Source organism: Camarhynchus parvulus, chromosome 2 (genome assembly GCF_901933205.1).
Source record: "Camarhynchus parvulus chromosome 2, STF_HiC, whole genome shotgun sequence".
NCBI lineage: Eukaryota > Metazoa > Chordata > Aves > Passeriformes > Thraupidae > Camarhynchus > Camarhynchus parvulus.
The window spans coordinates 140,346,113-140,363,553 of record NC_044572.1 but is presented as its reverse complement, the minus strand read 5'-3'; the positions used below and the strand labels follow the sequence as shown (position 1 = coordinate 140,363,553).

Sequence of the window (17,441 nt, the reverse complement as noted above, 5' to 3'; positions counted from 1 at the left end):
AGTCTTGTGCTGCGGGGTTGAGCCCCCTGGAAGAACTGTGTTTTAATTGCGTTTGGTTGCTCGGTTCTGGTCTCTAGGTGAACAGGAATTAATCTGTTCCAGGGGTGGCAGATACCACTGAGATCTGCCCTGTTAATAGCCTAGTTGATTATACACATATTATTAATCGGTTTTACAATTGCTCTGGAAGACTTGGCACCCCCCTCCTGGTTGTTATGCCTCTGCACCACCAGCAGGAATCTCACCAGGGGTCTCACCTGCCTTTTGGTTTTTGTTTTTCAGGTGGTACTAGAGAGATTGGGTCTGCTCTCACCAGGATGTGTATGAGGCACAGAAGTATAGAGTCCAAACTCAGGCAGTTCTCAAGGTGAGTGGCTCCATACCTGGCCCAGCACTGGAGGTTCCTCCTACATGTGCGGCTGGAGAGCATCTAAAGCTGTTCATCAGCACTGGCTTCTCAGCTGACCTCTGCCCATACCACTGACAGCAGCAGTTGTTTTCCCCCTGCAGCACATTAGGTGCTGTGAACATGCTGGGTTCCACTGCACATTTGTGGGGCTGGGCCAGTTCACCTCAAATCACCTCTGAATGCTGCAGATTCCCACTGTCAGTCCCTGTTGCTCAGTGCTGAGCAGGCGGCTGCTGATGTGAGCAACTGACCTGCCTTTGTTTCAGGACTTTAAGCTTTGTCACTGGGTTTTAAACAAGCAGCAGCAGCAAGTGTTGTGCTGCTTCCTCAGCTTACTGCAGAGGCCAGATAGCTTGGCCAAGGGAAAAACCTTCAGCAGAGCAGTATAGGAAATGCAAATTCTCTCATCCTGTTTTTGCAGTTGAAGTTAGACTGCAGGGGTAATGAGAGAGCATTAACTCATGTGCGACCTGGGCTGTACAAAAACAACCTACTTCAGTAGTTAGTAGTAGTTTGTGTATGTGCCTTTTTTAACCAGACTTAAAAATAATACATGACCTTAGGTGAACAAAAATGATGCTTCACCATTTGCCTGATGACCTGCTATGTTTTTTCCCTTTCCCCCCCCATCCTTGAAAGTGTTCAAAGCCAGGTTGGATGGTATAAGCAGCCTGGTCTAGTGGAAAGTGTCCTTGACCATGGCAGGGTGGTTGGAACCACATGACCTTTGAGGTCCCTTCCAATCCAAGACATTCATAATTATGCTGTGATTACTTTAAAATAAAATTATTTATGAAATTGACCACAAGGAGACAATTTTAGTCTCCAGTTACCACAGAGTTAGCTATTTAACTGGTTTGATCCCAGTCTCATTAATTAGTGGAGCATTACTGGTGCTGGACTCCACCAGTGTGAGGTGAGGCACATCAGTGGAAAAGATATTGTTCTTTTTTACAGCTGCTCTGTCTTCTTGTGTATATACATGTGCTCTTTGAGTTTATAATCTCCATGGCTGCATGAACCTTTCTGGTCTCCAGAGTTTCCATTTAAATTGTGTGACAGTTGAGTAGGATCTGTTTACTCTGAACTGTTTTGGGTCACTCTTCTGCTTTATTCTCTGTTCCTCTCTGTCTGGAGCTTTTGTAATTCTGGTTATCTTGTGATGTGGATTCTTGATTTTTTTTTAATCTACTTTTTTTCTTTTGCTTTCTCTAGTGTAAACAGTTTTATGTTCTGGTATTTACATTGTGACACTGGTAGCTGTCACAGCAAAAAGTAAAAATACTCCAGTATTGACCTTGGCTCTCTCTGTAAGAATAAGGGCATCTGCAGGATTTGATTGCTCTTTGTGTTTTTTCAACAAAATTAGTGCTTTAATTGACTGTCTGATAAACCCACTTCAAGAACAGATGGAAGAGTGGAAGAAAGTGGCCAATCAGCTGGATAAAGACCATGCAAAAGGTAGTTACAGAGGAAGAATTCTTTAATAGGAGTAAGATTGTAATATCAGTTTTGCTTCCTCTTTTCATGTTTGTACTGGGGAACTGAATGACATGCTTAAATATGTATAGCAGTTTTTCTCTTCTGAAACACTACTCTCCCAAAGTGCCCAACAAAAATTTAACCCTTGCTGTGTGCATTTTGAAGGTTTAGTTTGCTGGACCCTGGGGGTGAGTTGTTTTCCCAGACTGATAAGCAGTGACTGGGTTTAGCTCTGTTAGCCCACTCTCCCTCCCTGTGTGAGCTGAGGATTGGGGGGATGCCACATGTATCCTTGCAAAGCCCTGGGGTGTTAAAAGCAGCTTGTAAGATCATGTTATGCCTCAGCCAGAGCATCCCCAGAGAGAGCGCAGCTCTGTAGAGCACTGAGCATTGTTATTTTGTACCTGATGCCATACACAGAGTGCTCCTGTGGAGCAGGAGAGCTCTGCTGTGGGACATGGGGTGCCCTGGGCTGCAGGGCTGATGATGGCTCCAGAGGCTTTCCTGGGGGACTGAGCTGCAGGCAGCCAAGTCTTGCACAGCAAGCACGTGTTGGTAGATGCCTTTGTACTGGGAATGGTGACCGTCAAACACAGGTGCTGCAAGCAGGTTGCAGTTCACCACTGACTGACCCTTGAAAATTTTAGACTTTTGTTATATCTGAAAGAAGCAGCAGCACCATGGGAACTGATAGCAAGGAGTGGGCTTGACCTCCAAAAGAGGATTTCTTTCTGGGGTCAAATAGAAGAAGTTGAATCAGCAGCTCCTTAAAAACTTCCTGCCTTATGCTGCAGAGTGTTAAGCATATAGTGAGCAGGAGAGAGGAATCACGTGGGACCATTGCCAGTAGGGGTGACCCAGGCCAAAGTGGCAGTGAGATTTAGAGTTTACTGGGCAGACTTGGGTGTTGGGAGTGCAGCTGGCCTCAGTACAGTTCTTGTGCCTGCCATGAATCTGCTTCTGTTTTTCCATCTACAGAAGAGTAGTAACGCTGATCTCCTTTGTTAAAGTGTATGTGTACATGTATATACATGCATACATGCCTTGTATTTTCTTTTTTGTTTCTAAGTTTCAGTTTTCATATGTGGTACCTTTAGTGTTCCTGCACTAAAGGTTGAATATTTTGCTCTGGGATTTTAATTCTCCTGGGATGTATAGCTCATCTGAAAATGAGGACAAGTGCAGTGTGCTCCACTTCATCAGAAGGAGCTGGCAATGTGACCCTTCCTTGGGCAGAGTTTTAGCAACCTCTTCCTCTGCCTGACTCTCATGCTGGAGAGGGATCACAGGATATTCTCTGCCTTGCCATTTCTGGATTGCTGTTTTTTTCACACAGATGTTTCGAGAAACCTGTCATCTCTGTTTTCCATTCCTGAGAGCGGATGAAATGAAAAGCACTCTAATTTTGTACTGTGTTCTCAGTTGTTATTTCTGTAAAGGCTTTGTTTATTTGGGAAAGATTTTGGTATGTGAATGTGCTCACACCCTAACATGTTATATTAAGCCAAATGTATAGGCTTTACAAAATGTGAGTTCTAAGCTGCTTTGTTTAATGGTAGTTGTTCTTAAAAAGTTTGTAGTCTAACGTCTTTAAATGTAGCCTTTTCTGTGAAAAACATTCAATTTGACATTGATTATATTGATAATAGAGATTGTGTGTGTTTTTTAGAATACAAAAAAGCCCGCCAAGAGATCAAAAAGAAGTCGTCTGATACACTGAAGCTACAGAAGAAAGCAAAGAAAGGTAACTTGCTTCCTACTGTACTTAACAGCCTTCTGAGCTGTGCTCATTGACAGAGATTGAACAGTGATGGAACTTTCTACTGTAATAATCCTGCCCCTCTAATGTATTCCTGGTACCTACTTGGGTAGCAGGATACAATTACTATGTGTCATTTAAATCATGTTCTGAAGCTGCTGTCTAATGTTCTTATACAAAAGCCTTAAAACTGTTTGTGCAAAGTCAATCATATTTTAAAATAGAGCCCTTACTGCTAACTTTTTCTTTTTAGGAACACTGACACTCTTTAACATGACTTGTGCAGATACCTGTAAAATTTTCTAGAATCTTTTGGAATCATAAAAAAAGCCATTATGTAAATGTTGCCTGACTATTAACATTTCTCACTGTTCTTCCTTTCTGCTACTTTTTATCTTTTTTCTTTTTTTTAACAACCTGTTATATCCTAAATCTTACTTTATCTATCAGAGTGTGAGACAGTGGCATGGGTTGGTTTTGGGGGGAAGGGCTCTTGGCAATCATGGAAAACTAAAGATGAGTGAGAAGAAAAAGGGAATTTTCCTGAAAGGCAGTTTGTCTTTTTTAACAGCTGTATCTCATGTTGCTCTCCCACCTCCACCTTGTCATAGGGGTTTCATCACTGTTTTGATGGAAACATGCAGCACTGCCATCACTAAAGGTTTTACTTGGCCAAGTGCAAACCCCACTAGGTTTTGGAACAATGATAGGGAGCTTGTACAGAAGACTTCCTGGTTCCCTTTCCTGCACTGGGCTCTTCCCAGCTGGGTCAGAAGTGTGCTTTGAGCAGCTCTCAGTCTGCAGATTGAAACTTGTCCTTCCCTTCCTGCCTAAAAACTTTGAACCCAGGGACAAGCAAAATAAATGCTGGGGTGGGGAGTTTCTTGAAATTTTGAAATTATGTAAGTGTTACTCAGATCAGGTGAGCTGTCTCTAGCTGTCCTTCCATACAGGTGAATCAATAATCACACTGGTGGAAAGCCAGGTGACTGGAAAACTGCTCTTGAATGTTAGCTGACTTTAGATAAGAGATGAGGAAAGGAGAGATGAAAGCCACCAAGAGGGAGCTTAGCTCAGTAGGTTCTGTGTGTCTGTCAGTTCAGTGTCCTAAATCAGAATGGTGACCATTACCATTTGAGATAAGACTTTTTGAGATAAAATTTATTTTTTGGATAATGTGTAAACATGTTTCTCATTTTGTGTGATGAAATGTCTGATTGCAGACCAACAGCTTTATAGATTTTGTGATATTCCTTCCATGTCTCCTCCTGTCTCTCCCCCACCTTTTCTAGTTCTATTTCTTCTTGTCTTTGTGTGATAGAAACAACCCATCAGTGCATGGTATGTAAGCACTGAGAAAAACATAAAAGCATGGAATGGTTTGGGTGGATGTCTGGGATCTGGGAGGAGGGAGCCATTTTTTGAGCCTGTTTCTACAGATTGACAACTGTCTGGCTCCATCTCCCCTTTATCCTGCTTCTGAGTGTTCAATAAATCACTCTGCAATATTGAAGGAGGAGACATCATGTTCTGTGAAGTGCGAAGAGGAAAGAGAAGTACTTAAAAGCTGCTGGAAAAAAAGCCCACTGTTCTCATGCTGCAGACGCTACCTGCATCTGTTAGCAGTGGTTAAAGCAAGCAGACTTGGTCCTTGGATTTTCTGCTTTCATGTCCCCCTCCTCAAATGTGAACCAAGTCTCATGATGAGAGTCAGGAAACTGGTGTTTTGTCCTCCTTCAGGATTGAACATCTTTTAGCAAGGAGTGGAACAGCCCTCATTTTGCCATTGTTGTAGCAGCCATTATGTGATTGAAGTTTTGTTTCTTTTTTTTTCCCAATTCCCTTGCTTAGTTTTGCTGTTACAATGTTCTTTTGGAGGTGCAGTGAAGGTGCTGTATTTCTGTGCTGTCCCTCTGGGAGCTGCTGTCAGACTCATGGTATTTGCTCCAGAGCACGAAACCACAGGGAGTCAGGGGATGTTTGAGTGTATGGGGCAGGTGGAAGAGCTGAGGGCTCAGGCAGCCAGTACAGGGAAAAGCAGAAGCTGCAGTATTTCTGAGGAGCTGAGAGTTGTTCTCATGGCCCCTGGAGAGAGGAGGCCTTGACTCCTAAGGCTGTGAGTGTGAATACCCAAAGCTGTTGGCCCCAGCAGGAGTAGAGAGAGGATGGGAGGAAGTTCTCCCTGCCTTCCTTTAAGTTATCAACAATGCTTAAGTTAGAAATAAAAAAAACAGAAGCAGATGCCTTTTCTTATCTTTGTTGTTTTGGTCCCTATGTTGAGGAAATAAAGCTTTGGTCTGACTGCAGTGTCAAATGTTGTTGTGAAAATGTTTCTGTATGTACCCATCTTGACAGATCTGCTCAGTGTCCTGTGTGGTGAAGTATGTTGCTCTTGCTTCTACTGAGGGTTAAAAAAAATCAAGAAGGGGTTTATTTCGTAACACGATAAAGCTGCAGAAGTGATTCTGCTTTAGGACACAGATGAGGCTTGAACTATGGGGAAAACTGTGCTGGATGCATGTGGCTGAGTGTGTGAATGTCTTCCTGTGTCTTCAACTCTCCTGTTTCTCTGTTTTACAGACTTTTTTTGTTCTGTTCTTCCTCAAGCAGGACCTGTCCCTTCGATTTTTCTGTAAAGTTACTGACTCACCTATGGGAACTCTAAAACAACCAATTCATTCCCTTCCTAGCACTTGTAAGAATACTTTTGAATTAACTTTATGATCACCTGTGGGCAAGTGGGATGTGTGCTGAATTCTGGATTTCCTTCAACACTGTGCATGCTACTATAAAGGTCCTTCAGGCTTATTCTGCTATTTCCCATCTGACCTTATGGGAAAGTGTTTTTCTTCTGCTTTGGGCAGCTCCATGTGGAGGAGCTCGCATAAAAGCCTCTCCTTTCCTCGTTCCCATCCTGGCAGTGGTGTCCCCCAGCCCTAACTCGTTGGGTTGCAGGGCTCTCTCACAGCTGATGCTGCACAGCAGCTCCTTGCTCCTTGTCTGCATCCCAAGGATGTTTAGGAAGGAGGGTCATGGGCTCTGGGGCTTGTCCTGGCAGGAGTGCTGCAGGTCGGGCTCCCTGCCTTAGCTCTGGGAGCTGAATCCACGGGGGTTTTCCTGCTCCATGACTTCTGTGGGGTCTCTTTGTTCCTGTTCCATGTGCCCAAGGTGAGAGTTCAGGCTAGGCATTTAAGATCACGTGTTAGAAATTGTGTTTGCAGAGTAAGTTTGTTCATTGCAGTAAGGGTGTTTCCAAAGCTTGAATTGATGGGGAAAGCACCAAGCTTTCCAAACAAAACAAAAGGAAGTCCAGGGTCCTTTCTGGAAGTTTGTTAGGGTATTTTTAATAAAGTGACACAACTGTGAAATGAAGATCTTGCATTTCAAAAGACCTCATAGAGAAAATTTTCACCCTATTTGTTGTCTTCAACTATTAGAAAAAAAATCCACCTGAAGCTAAATCTATATAGTCTTAAATATGATGCTGGTGCACCTCCCAGATCCATGCAGTCCCTGAGGGTTTCATGGTGATCTTCAAGGTTCTTCTTCAAGGCCTCCTTGTACCCTTGTTCCCATGGGGAGCAGCCCCTAGGGCTTGTTGCCCACCCCAGCATTGACACTTAGCTCTTGTCTGAACAGATGAAATTGTGTAGTGCATAGAATTGCAGACATCTTCTAAATTGCTCTTTGTTTTCAGACAAACATTGGCCATCAGAAGTCAGCCCAGCTAATCTGAGTCAGCAGAATAATTATGCATATACTTAAAATAAATTCCATATTTAGGTTTCTGCTGATTCAGGGCCTCATAAGTGGATCCATAGCTGCTAGAAGCTGTTGGTGCTATATTGAATCAAGAGAGAGTCAGCAGCTGTGGCTCTGCATGTAACCATTTGGGAAGGTTAACAAAATGCATGATTATTGAAGAAAAAATGATCAAGTGATTAAATTAAAATATATCTGAATGTGTGTGTAAAACCTGGAGTGCATGTTGGGTGTATTTTCTGTATTTCAGCTTGGCTATTAAGGAATAAATAAACAGGTTTCCCTCCTACCTATAACATGACTGGTAGGTTTCATTTTCAGGTTCTTCATGTGTGACTGTTTGAGCTTTGAGGAAAATGTTTAAATCCAAGTGGATATGTAAGAAGTTGTTGGATGTAACGCTCCCAATAATATAACACATGTTAATAAGAAAACTGAGTTTTATCTGTAAGACATGTAGAAGTTTCTGCATAATTCCCTTAACATTCAGTACAACATTTCTTCTTGCGTCCCCATCAATGCTGAGTATCCAAACTGGCAGTCTCTCCTTTTGAGTATGCAGCAGTTTTGGAAAGTATTCTGTGATTCTAATGAAATTCAGAGAATAGGACATGATTTTTTATTTACTGTAGAACATGATTATTAATTTACTGTAATACTGCCAAAAGTGCTTTTTCTTCCTCCTCCTGGTTAGCAAAGTCTTTGTGTTTTAGAGCCTTTTTAGGATTTTTTTTCCCTCTGGTCTTTGTAATAGTGTTAGACTGCTCTCAAGGATGGTTGTGCAAAGCCTGTGACTCTAAACTAAAAAGCATAAAGCTCTTCAATGCAATTATAAGTGAAGAATTTCTCAGCTCTTACAGCAAGTGCTGACCTTCTCATTCAAGCACTTTGCACTCTTCCTGTACATGGCACTTGCCCCATCTGGAGTGGCAGGCTGGAGAGGGAGAATCCCTGGCCAAAGCCTTCCTCCCCTGGAGGGAGCCTCATTCTCTAACTTGATCAAGTGTGGCACCATGACTGAAGTGAGAGCCAAAACTCTGTGGAGTCACTAAGATGCAGCTCAGAAGGAGGGAAGCTAATGAGCAAATTATCCTTATCTTTTGCAGGAAAAAAATCCTGAGTGGATGAGGCCATGGTGCCTGCAGGGCTTTTTGGTGTGTTTTGTTTTTTAGGTTTTTTTTTCCCTGCAAGCTTATAATGTGAGCTCTCCTTTTCAAAAATGCAGTGAAGACATGTTGCTAAATCAGTGACTGAAGACATTTCTTCGATTTACTTTTGTTCCTTGAGTTTTGAAGGCCTCTTGATAGTTCCCCTCTTTTTGACGGCAAGCCAGTTTTATTGCAAAATTTTATTATATAAAGTTTTATAATTAAAATACACATATCATAGTTAATCTTTTTGATGTTCTTCCACATTGCATCAGCAATTAGGTTTTCATTTAATTAACAATCTGTTAATGTAATTGCAGTAGAGAACATCAAAAAGTGCTGTGGTTTACTCACACAGCACCAGTCTAGAGTTCTGCAGGTTTGAGTTGCCTCTTCCGTGGGTGGGAATGATTTGTGCCATTTGACCAGGGTCAGGTTATCTGTGTTGTGCACTTTCTCTGAAGCACAGGTTTACATCTTCTCACTGAGGAGTCTAAACTGGTTTAAGACTTGTTAAATAAAACTGTGTGGTAAATAACCAGGGGTTTAATTTGCAACAGCTCACCAGGATGCAAAACTAATGTGTTTGTCTTTATCAGCAATGGAAGAAGTCAAAATCTTCTAGTCCAAACTGCTCACTCTCTTGTCTTGGCGCTGATGATAACGTCTAAATTCTAGGAATGCTGGAATACCAGTTTGACTTTTTTTATTTTCCTTTCTGTGTCAATTTTGTGTCCTGCAATTTCTCACCATGCGCACCTGCCTGCCAGCTGAGGCTCTGGGTAAGTCTGTGCCATGCTGTGACCCTGGTGGCTGGTTTATTGTAGCCCTTGCTGTGGCCTCTTTATGGTGTCTGGTCTCCACTAACTGCCTAGACTTTAATTTCTAATGCAACTAAAATACTGCCTAATCTTGATGAACAAACCATCTTTTGATTTATTTTCTTTTGGCATCTAATTGGAACACTGTAAAAGAAGAAAACCAGTATTGTGGATAAACCTCTGGTTTATTTTAGAAAGGGATAACATGGACAGATAAATATTGTCACAGCTGGGAGAGAAGTTAAATGGAATAGACATGTCATCAAGGTGATGTTCAAAAAATTGAGTATCTTATTGTTAATATGACTTTTAAAGTCTAGAGCCTGAAGTCCTTGATGTTGGTCTTTGTAACCTGTGATCCAAATTCCCTTTTTATGAAAATTGCATGCATCTTTCTTACCTGATAGATAAGAAATCACTCTTATTTACTTCATGCTGGGGAAAGGGTTGGAGTTCAGCATCACAGTTGTCTCCTGTTGCTTGATCACATCTCAAATATGTTTAAATTGGGATGCTGTTTCAGCTATTTTGCAAATTTGAAGTAGCTGCCTTGGGATCCCATTGTGAATGAAGCATGGTGTTTCTGAATCTGAGCAAAGGAGTCACACCTGCACTTGTAAGTGTAGTGATGGAGGTGTTGCCTTTGGGAGAAGCCTGAAGTGATTAAATCAGCAAGCTCTCAAACAAGGTGCCTCCACTGGGCTCCTGGAGCTGGGCCTTATTGAGGCTGCTGCTTGTTTCCCTTTTTTGAAACCACACATTGCGGTTTTCCTGGTTTGTAATTCAATCTAGAAATGACATTTGGCAACTTGTAGCTTTTCTGTTAAGGCAGAACTTGTAATTTTTGAACATGAGCAGCTGACTCAGATCTCCAGTAGCCAAAAGAAAGACTGGGATTTAGTTTCTGAACGAATCTGAGGTTAATCCCAGTTATGAGGTTTATGGTGGCAGAATTCTTCTGTTCTCAGCACAGATCCATGTTAGTTCATTTGTTGGCTTTCCTGTGCAGAACTTAAAGGAGGTTGTTCATCTGGCAGCTGGAGCAGGTGTGCTCTTGTAAAGAAGGTGGTTTGGGAATGACTGCCATGGAGCCTACTTGGATTGTTCAAGTAGAGGTGTACTCAGCATTGTCTCATGTAAATTCAGCCACTCTGTCAAGTGTCCAATATTGAATATTCAAGTTCTGTGCAGATGCTTAAAAAAGTGTCTTTCTGTGAGGACGTGGAAAACAGTAATTTCACCAATATTTGCTGCATTGCATTGTCAGTAACAGCAGTAACTTTAGCAGTCCAACTTGCACAGAGAGAATTTAAAAATTATTTGGTGTTGCTGAGAGTTTTGCTAGTATGTCCTATAAAATATAGGCATGAAACTGGGTTGAAAATTGGATTTGCCTTTTCCTTTTTCCCTAATATTTTTCCTTCACTAAAGTTTTTTTTTGAACAATAGTTATTTAAGAAATTGCATGAGGCTTTTAGCCAGGATTCACACAAAACACTGTAGAATTCAAGTTCTGTTGCATGTTGATCCTTTAAAGCCCTTGCATGTCACGTTAATGATGTAAAGCACCTGCTGTGAGGATGACATTGAGACTGTCCTTGAAGTAGCAGCAGATCCATGTTACTTTTGATGAGCAGTTCAGCTCCCTGCACATGATGAGCTGTCACTTGCCTGTGTCCAGCTGCTGGTCACCAGGCTGTTGGAGCATGGTGTTATTGGAGAATTCAGTCCACAACTTCTGGTCTTGCATTTGTGCTCCTCTCTGCATCACCAGAACTCCTCTTTGAGAGAGGCTGGATTTGAATTCCTCCTCAGTATTCAGGTTGTTGACTGGTTCTTCTGGGTGCAGCTGGACATGCTCTGCAGAGCCATCCCTACCTCCTGTTCATGTCAGGCTGGTTTAGACCAGTGACCTATGGCTACATTGGATGCTTTTGACCATTGCTGTTGCTGATTGCTGTGGTGGGTCACTCAAACCTGCCTGCAGCTGGGGTAGGACTGTCCTTCCAGGTGCACTTCCACAGCTGCTGCATGATAAGACTCTTCTGGAACTATCTTATGTCGTTGTGGTAGTTGTGTTGGTCTGGAAGTGTTTTGGAATGCATAACCTAAAGGCCAGAGAATGCGGGCTGGAGGGAATAATCACTTGCTGATGTTCCTCATGAAAGTGTGCCTTGTGACCACAGCAAAAATACTTCAGTCAAAAATACTGCTTTGGCCAATTAACCTTCTCCTTGTTGTTCAAGGTGGGGAAGAACTGCATTGCTCTCCAGTGGTCAGTATTTCCTTCTGAGATAAGTAGCAGGTTCAAATCAGTGGAGACCACCCAGGTTGTCTGAGGAGCAGAGGTGCTCAGCAGTGGCCCTCACACCTTTGCTGTTCTCTGGGTGTAGGAGTGCTGCTGTGGGGATACGCTCTGCTCTGCTTAGCAAAGGAAACTGCTTCAATTAGGCAGAGATCTCATCCGTCAGATTTCCTGAGCTGAGTGCAGCTGGCGATTCAGGGAGTGGGAAGAGCCATGCCTGCTTTCAAAAGACTTGCTAGATTGATGTTTGCATTGTGGAGCTTTCAAAGGATGTTGATAAAGCTTTCCTCCTCCTAAAAGATGAGTTATGAGAAGTCACCAGGAGAGAGATGTATTCATCTGTAAACATCTGACTTCAGAGCTTCATCTAAATGATTCACCTAAGCTTGTTTCTTGCTCTGAATTGTACCTGAGACAGCTTCTGTGTTTTCACAGACTGCCCAAATGCCCCTGAGCATAAAAACAGGTGTGTGAAAATACTGGTGGGAAGCTGTGTGTCTTTACTGTACTGATTCACTGGAAGAAAGAAAATGGGAATTTTGTAGAGGTACAGAGGAAGTTGGAGAGTGGTGCAGTTTTACACATGCTTTGACCAAAGGGTTAAAATACCAGCATTCTTATGAACATATGAACATTATCCTCATAACTTTGTTGAATTGAGTGAATTACACAGGTGCAAATGGAGTTTATTCTTGCCCCAGGCTTTGGCTGCTCTTGTTTCTCTGGTCCAAGATGTCCTGCTCTAAGGTCCACAGAAAGTACCAAAGTTCACTATAATTGAACCCACTTTGTCAGTGATGTCCAGTTGCTTTTTAAATGTGTGTTCTCACTGCATAGGCAAGTGCATTTAAAAAGGATTTACTGCATTATGTGCATGCTTATGGTGGAGCAGCTGAATGTTTATAGCAGTTCTCCAGAGCCAAACTAATGAGTGTTTCATTTAGTTTGCAGCTTATATATTTTGCACTTGGTAACATCCATGGCAGGGAGCCAGTATCTAGGCTTGAACAACAGGTAGTTATTTTACCCGCTGTAATTCCAAGCAGCACTCAAAAAGGGGCTGAGCAATGATGCAAGTTTCTGTTTCCTAAGGAATTTGGAAGAACATCTCCAGAGAAGTATGAAATGTTTAAGCACTGCATCTGATGGCAGAGTATGGCGAGGGCCTGAAATGTACAGAGTGGTCTTGAAGCAGAAGGCCCAGTTTGTCTCCTGAGGGTGATGGAGAAAAAAGCATAGGACCTTCAGGGAGGTACCCGAAGGTCTGCTGTAACTTATTTCTGGTAGATGCTGATTTTGATGGAAGAAGCAGAGGACCTTAAGACTCTGTTCTTAAAGTTTATTTTCTTCCAAGTAAGTAAGTTTCATGACCACATTAGAGCAGCCAGACTGATGTGCAGGATCAGACACTGCTGGAAGTTTGGTACCAGATGGCCTTGTCAGTGGCCGTGTCCATGTTGTACTGCATGTGATTCTTCCAGGATCCATTGCAGAGCTCTGCATGTGGGTGTCAGTGCATTTTATCTGGACTTTGTCTAGCTCTCTGCAGAGGAGATTTGGATATATCCAGCCTGTGATTCCGCTAAGCCAGTGTGATTCTCTTTGCTTCCATCTCTGCTCTCTTTTCCTGCAGTTCTGGCTGTGTATCAGTGCAGGGAGGCTGATGGCTTTGCCTTGCTCTGGAGTATTAAGGAAATACATATAATAGTAAGGCAAAGGTTTTTCTTTTTTAAGCCTGACATTGAGTCATCTGCATTTTGTACTACACACATAGTAATAATAAAAAGACTTTTTTCCCTCTTGCTCATGGCTTTAAATCCTCTGTGCAGAAAAGTTATCATCTAAAAAATTGATTTTGGGTAGCTTCTTGTAACTCACCTACCATTTTTTCGGTGTTATCTTCCTGGTAGTTAAATTGCATGTGGTGGCATTTCTGGGAGATTTGCAACACATTTATACAACTGAGGTCCTTTAAAATATTTAGGGGTGAAAGCTGCATGAAAACATCTTGCAACTGCAAGATTATTGGTTATAGTATATCTAAGCAGCAGCTCTTAAATCCTTGGGGAATATTTTTTTGGCATGATGCAGCATAAGCATAAGGTACTTAGCTGTCAGGAAGTTTTGGTATTATGAGTTGACTGTGATTAACACAGTGAAGCTTTTCATTGGAAAACATTGGAATTCTATCCATTGACATATATTGAACATATATATTACATATGTGTCAAAAATATATGTATATATATAACCTATGTTGAGAGGTTTGGTTCAGTTTGGGCTCTGGAATGAAGAAAATGGTTTCAGCAGCTGGTTTGTGCAGAGTACTCAAACCCAGTGGTCCAATGATCAGTAACATGTCCATAGTAGCATTTTGTATAGGAGATTGATTCATTCATTTAGTGGCTCCACAAAATTCTCATTAGGACCTTGTTAAGCACAAATGCAGGAAGGCAGAGGAGTACACCTGGGCTAGTGATTTATACTCTCCCAGTTAGTAAGATATTGGTTTTCAGCAAGGATGATGTGAAAGATGTGTTTCTACAGCTAATGCTCTGGTAAAGTCCTTATTTAAAATGCTGTCTTTGGCTTGTTGAAACCTTTTGAATTGAGCTGGATTTCTATTCTGTGCAAAAGGGGAAAAAATAAATGCTTTGAAATGCTTGATTTAATTGAGGGGGGAAACATCCTTACTGATTTGAATTAAGGGAAAATGCTGGTTGAGACTCAATTTACAAAAGCACAATCCAGCAGCAGTGCTGGCTGAAAATAATGTCATCTTCTCTAGAGAGGCATAGTTTTGACAATATGTGCTGTTGATTGTTTCCTGCATACAGGACGGGGTGACATTCAGCCCCAGCTGGATAGTGCTTTACAAGATGTCAACGATAAGTACCTGCTGCTTGAAGAAACCGAGAAGCAAGCTGTCAGGAAAGCTCTGATCGAGGAGCGCGGTCGATTCTGCGCTTTCATCTCCATGCTGCGCCCTGTGATCGTAAGAGCTCTTCGTTTTCACTCAGTACAATGCACAGATTAGATAAGTGGCCAGAAGCCTCTGAAGAGAGTATCTCATTGTGTCTTAGGAATTAATTTCTAGAGCCAAAATACAGCCTGTATCTCTCTCTGTCTAGCAAGTGGTGAGAGTTGGGACCTTTCTTGTAGGCACTTGGAGTAATTCAGCAATGGAAAACACTGAACACCTTCAAGGTGACTGATAGGTAAACAAAGACTGAAGTCAGTTTGTGTTCTTTATGCATTCCAGCCTGAGACATTGCAAATGCAGTTTTTTCCACTGCTTTCCTTCTTAACATCACATTTTAATATAAATCCTCCTTACTCCTACTCCAGTGCTAGGACTGATAAATGTTTCAAGACCTCCCCTGGGTATATAATGACATTATCTGACAAATTTCAGGCTGCTTCCATGCAGTTTTCTGATAGCTCTTTTCCTTCTGCATGACAGTTTTTTAGTTCATTGGAAAGGTTTGGGTAAATTTTCATAATCTCAGGTAGTCTGAAGCCTGACAAGGAATTGTTCATGGCTTTGTGCAAGCGAGATGCATTTCTGAAGGGTCACCAACCTACTGGGAAAATGTTCCCAGTGCTTGTTTATAGAGAGCATCAGTCCCAACAGAAAACCATTGTTAGAGAATTAGAAAAGTCGTGGCTGAGCAGGAGGAGGTGAATTCCAGACTGAGAGGACCTGGAAGAAATGGTAGCTGAGGAATTACTGTGGTAGTTTACAGTGTGGGAATCATCATCTGAGTTAGCTGTCGAAGTAATTTCAGCCAGAATCAATCACAGATGTATTACTGGTCTGTACTTGTATAATGCCATTAACTTAACTATCAGAAACTATGAGTTTAACCCCTATTTACACTCAAGCTTAAAATTGTTAGGACACATGAGTGAGTGTACATAGAGCAGTAGGTATTTGTCAAGTGCAGCAAAATTGATATTCTTTTTCTGAAGATGTCACATGAAGAAGGCTGAGACTTATTTATCTTGTTGATGAGAGGAAAAGATTTCGGGGCCTTTGAATTTATAGCAATCTTAAAGTAGTTACAAAACTCTAAATTAATATTTTCAACCTTTCATAATTACTTCATTTGGAAAGAAAATGCAGCTCCACTGGGCATCCCGACAGTCATCAGCAAAATGATAAAGGTCATATATTGTGTTACAGGTGTGATTTTTAAAACCAAGGCTGTGGTTAGCCTGGCTCGCTTTTCTTTTCAGGAGGAAGAAATATCAATGCTAGGAGAAATAACTCATTTGCAAACCATATCAGATGACCTGAAAAGTCTCACCATGGATCCACACAAATTGCCATCCTCGAGTGAACAGGTTAGATATTGTTACCTGAAAAACATTTTATTTGTGGCTTGCACTGCCTTTTCTTTTGTGTTGTGAGGAATATTGACTACCAGTGTTTAGTGGTTTAGTGTGATGTTTTGTAGAAGCTTTTTGGCAGCAAGGTCATTTTTAACATGAGCAATTAAAAAAAAAAACCCTGTTTTGTTGTGAAAATTTGTTTTCAGAGGCTGAGTGCCCCTGAAATACTTGGTGAGACCAGAGTGAAGTGGTAGCAGTAACACTTTGATGGGTATGAAGATACCCAATTTCTGTGGAGAGTGTTATCTCCTTTCCCTACCTTTAAGCATCCCTGCCTTTTTGTAGTCACAAAGTTGCTGGGGTTGTGAAGCTTGATGGAGTCTAACATTTGAGCTTTTTTCCATGCTGTCCTTAAAATGCATAGGAAAATGTGTGTCATTAAATGAGTCCAAACAGGACATTTGTCTGCAACCCTGTTGTATGAACTCGTTTTTTTTGTCATACTTTATAATCACCTTATCATTGACCTAGAAGTGTAAAGCTGTGTTATGGTTGAATACTGAATCTTCAGTTAATTGTTTAAAATGTTGCAGTACTTCAGCTCAAAGGCTGTAATAATTTTTTAAGTCAAAACAAACAAAACAAAACAAAACAAAAATAAAAACCAGAAAAGCTTCCTTAATGAAAAAAATAAATTTCCAATTTACTTTCTAAAAGTTTTTTTTTCCATTCAGATCTGAACTTTCTTTCTGTGGTGGCAGCCTTAGTGTTGAAGTATGCTAATACCAGGAAAGCCAAGGATGAAACTGACTCACCTGTGTGATACAGCATAATTTTGGAAGAGAACTGAGACTCAATGGCCCTGAAAGTTTGTGGCAGGGATGAATGCTGTATGACAAGCAGATGTTTTCTTTTAATGGGGTGAATTTTTTTTCCACATCCTTGATGCTATTGATTATCTTTCATCAGGTAATTTTAGATTTGAAAGGTTCTGATTACAGCTGGTCTTACCAGACTCCTCCATCCTCTCCCAGTACTACAATGTCCAGAAAATCTAGTGTTTGCAGGTAAGTCAATTGGTAATATTTATTTTTAACCTGTTTGGGGGCAAAGGGAAGCAAGTTCAGATTGTGAAATGGATTTGTATACATTCTTAAATCTTAAATAACAAGTCTTAGTGCAACAGTACCTCATGGTCTTTACTCATTTAAGTATGTGCTGGGGGTATTAAAAAGGATGGGCATGACTGAACAACTTTTGAACTCAACACAACTTGGAGATGCTTTTGATTCAGTTCTCTTGAATCCATTTTGGATCAAAGAGTAGATTATACTGATCTAAACTCTTGAGATTGTCCATTCATACTTTCCTTTTCTGTTTTTCATGTGATGACTTTTTAGATTATTCTAAGTAGCTGTTA

The 17,441-nt window shown here is 41.4% G+C and overlaps 1 protein-coding gene across 17 annotated transcripts in view; it reads left to right on the top strand.

Moving 5' to 3' along the window:
• Nucleotides 1-17,441, top strand: part of MTSS1 (MTSS I-BAR domain containing 1) — a 127,193-nt gene that overhangs the window by 92,382 nt on the left and 17,370 nt on the right. For 9 of the 17 annotated variants that reach the window (XM_030943915.1, XM_030943906.1, XM_030943911.1 and 6 more), the window contains 7 exons: nt 283-367; nt 1,779-1,870; nt 3,561-3,635; nt 9,331-9,342; nt 14,524-14,681; nt 15,926-16,033; nt 16,991-17,088. In XM_030943915.1, coding sequence (XP_030799775.1) covers nt 283-367; nt 1,779-1,870; nt 3,561-3,635; nt 9,331-9,342; nt 14,524-14,681; nt 15,926-16,033; nt 16,991-17,088 — 628 coding nt within the window. The remainder of the gene's footprint in view (nt 1-282; nt 368-1,778; nt 1,871-3,560; nt 3,636-9,330; nt 9,343-14,523; nt 14,682-15,925; nt 16,034-16,990; nt 17,089-17,441) is intronic. The other 8 variants (XM_030943924.1, XM_030943923.1, XM_030943914.1 and 5 more) reach the window with 1 other exon arrangement.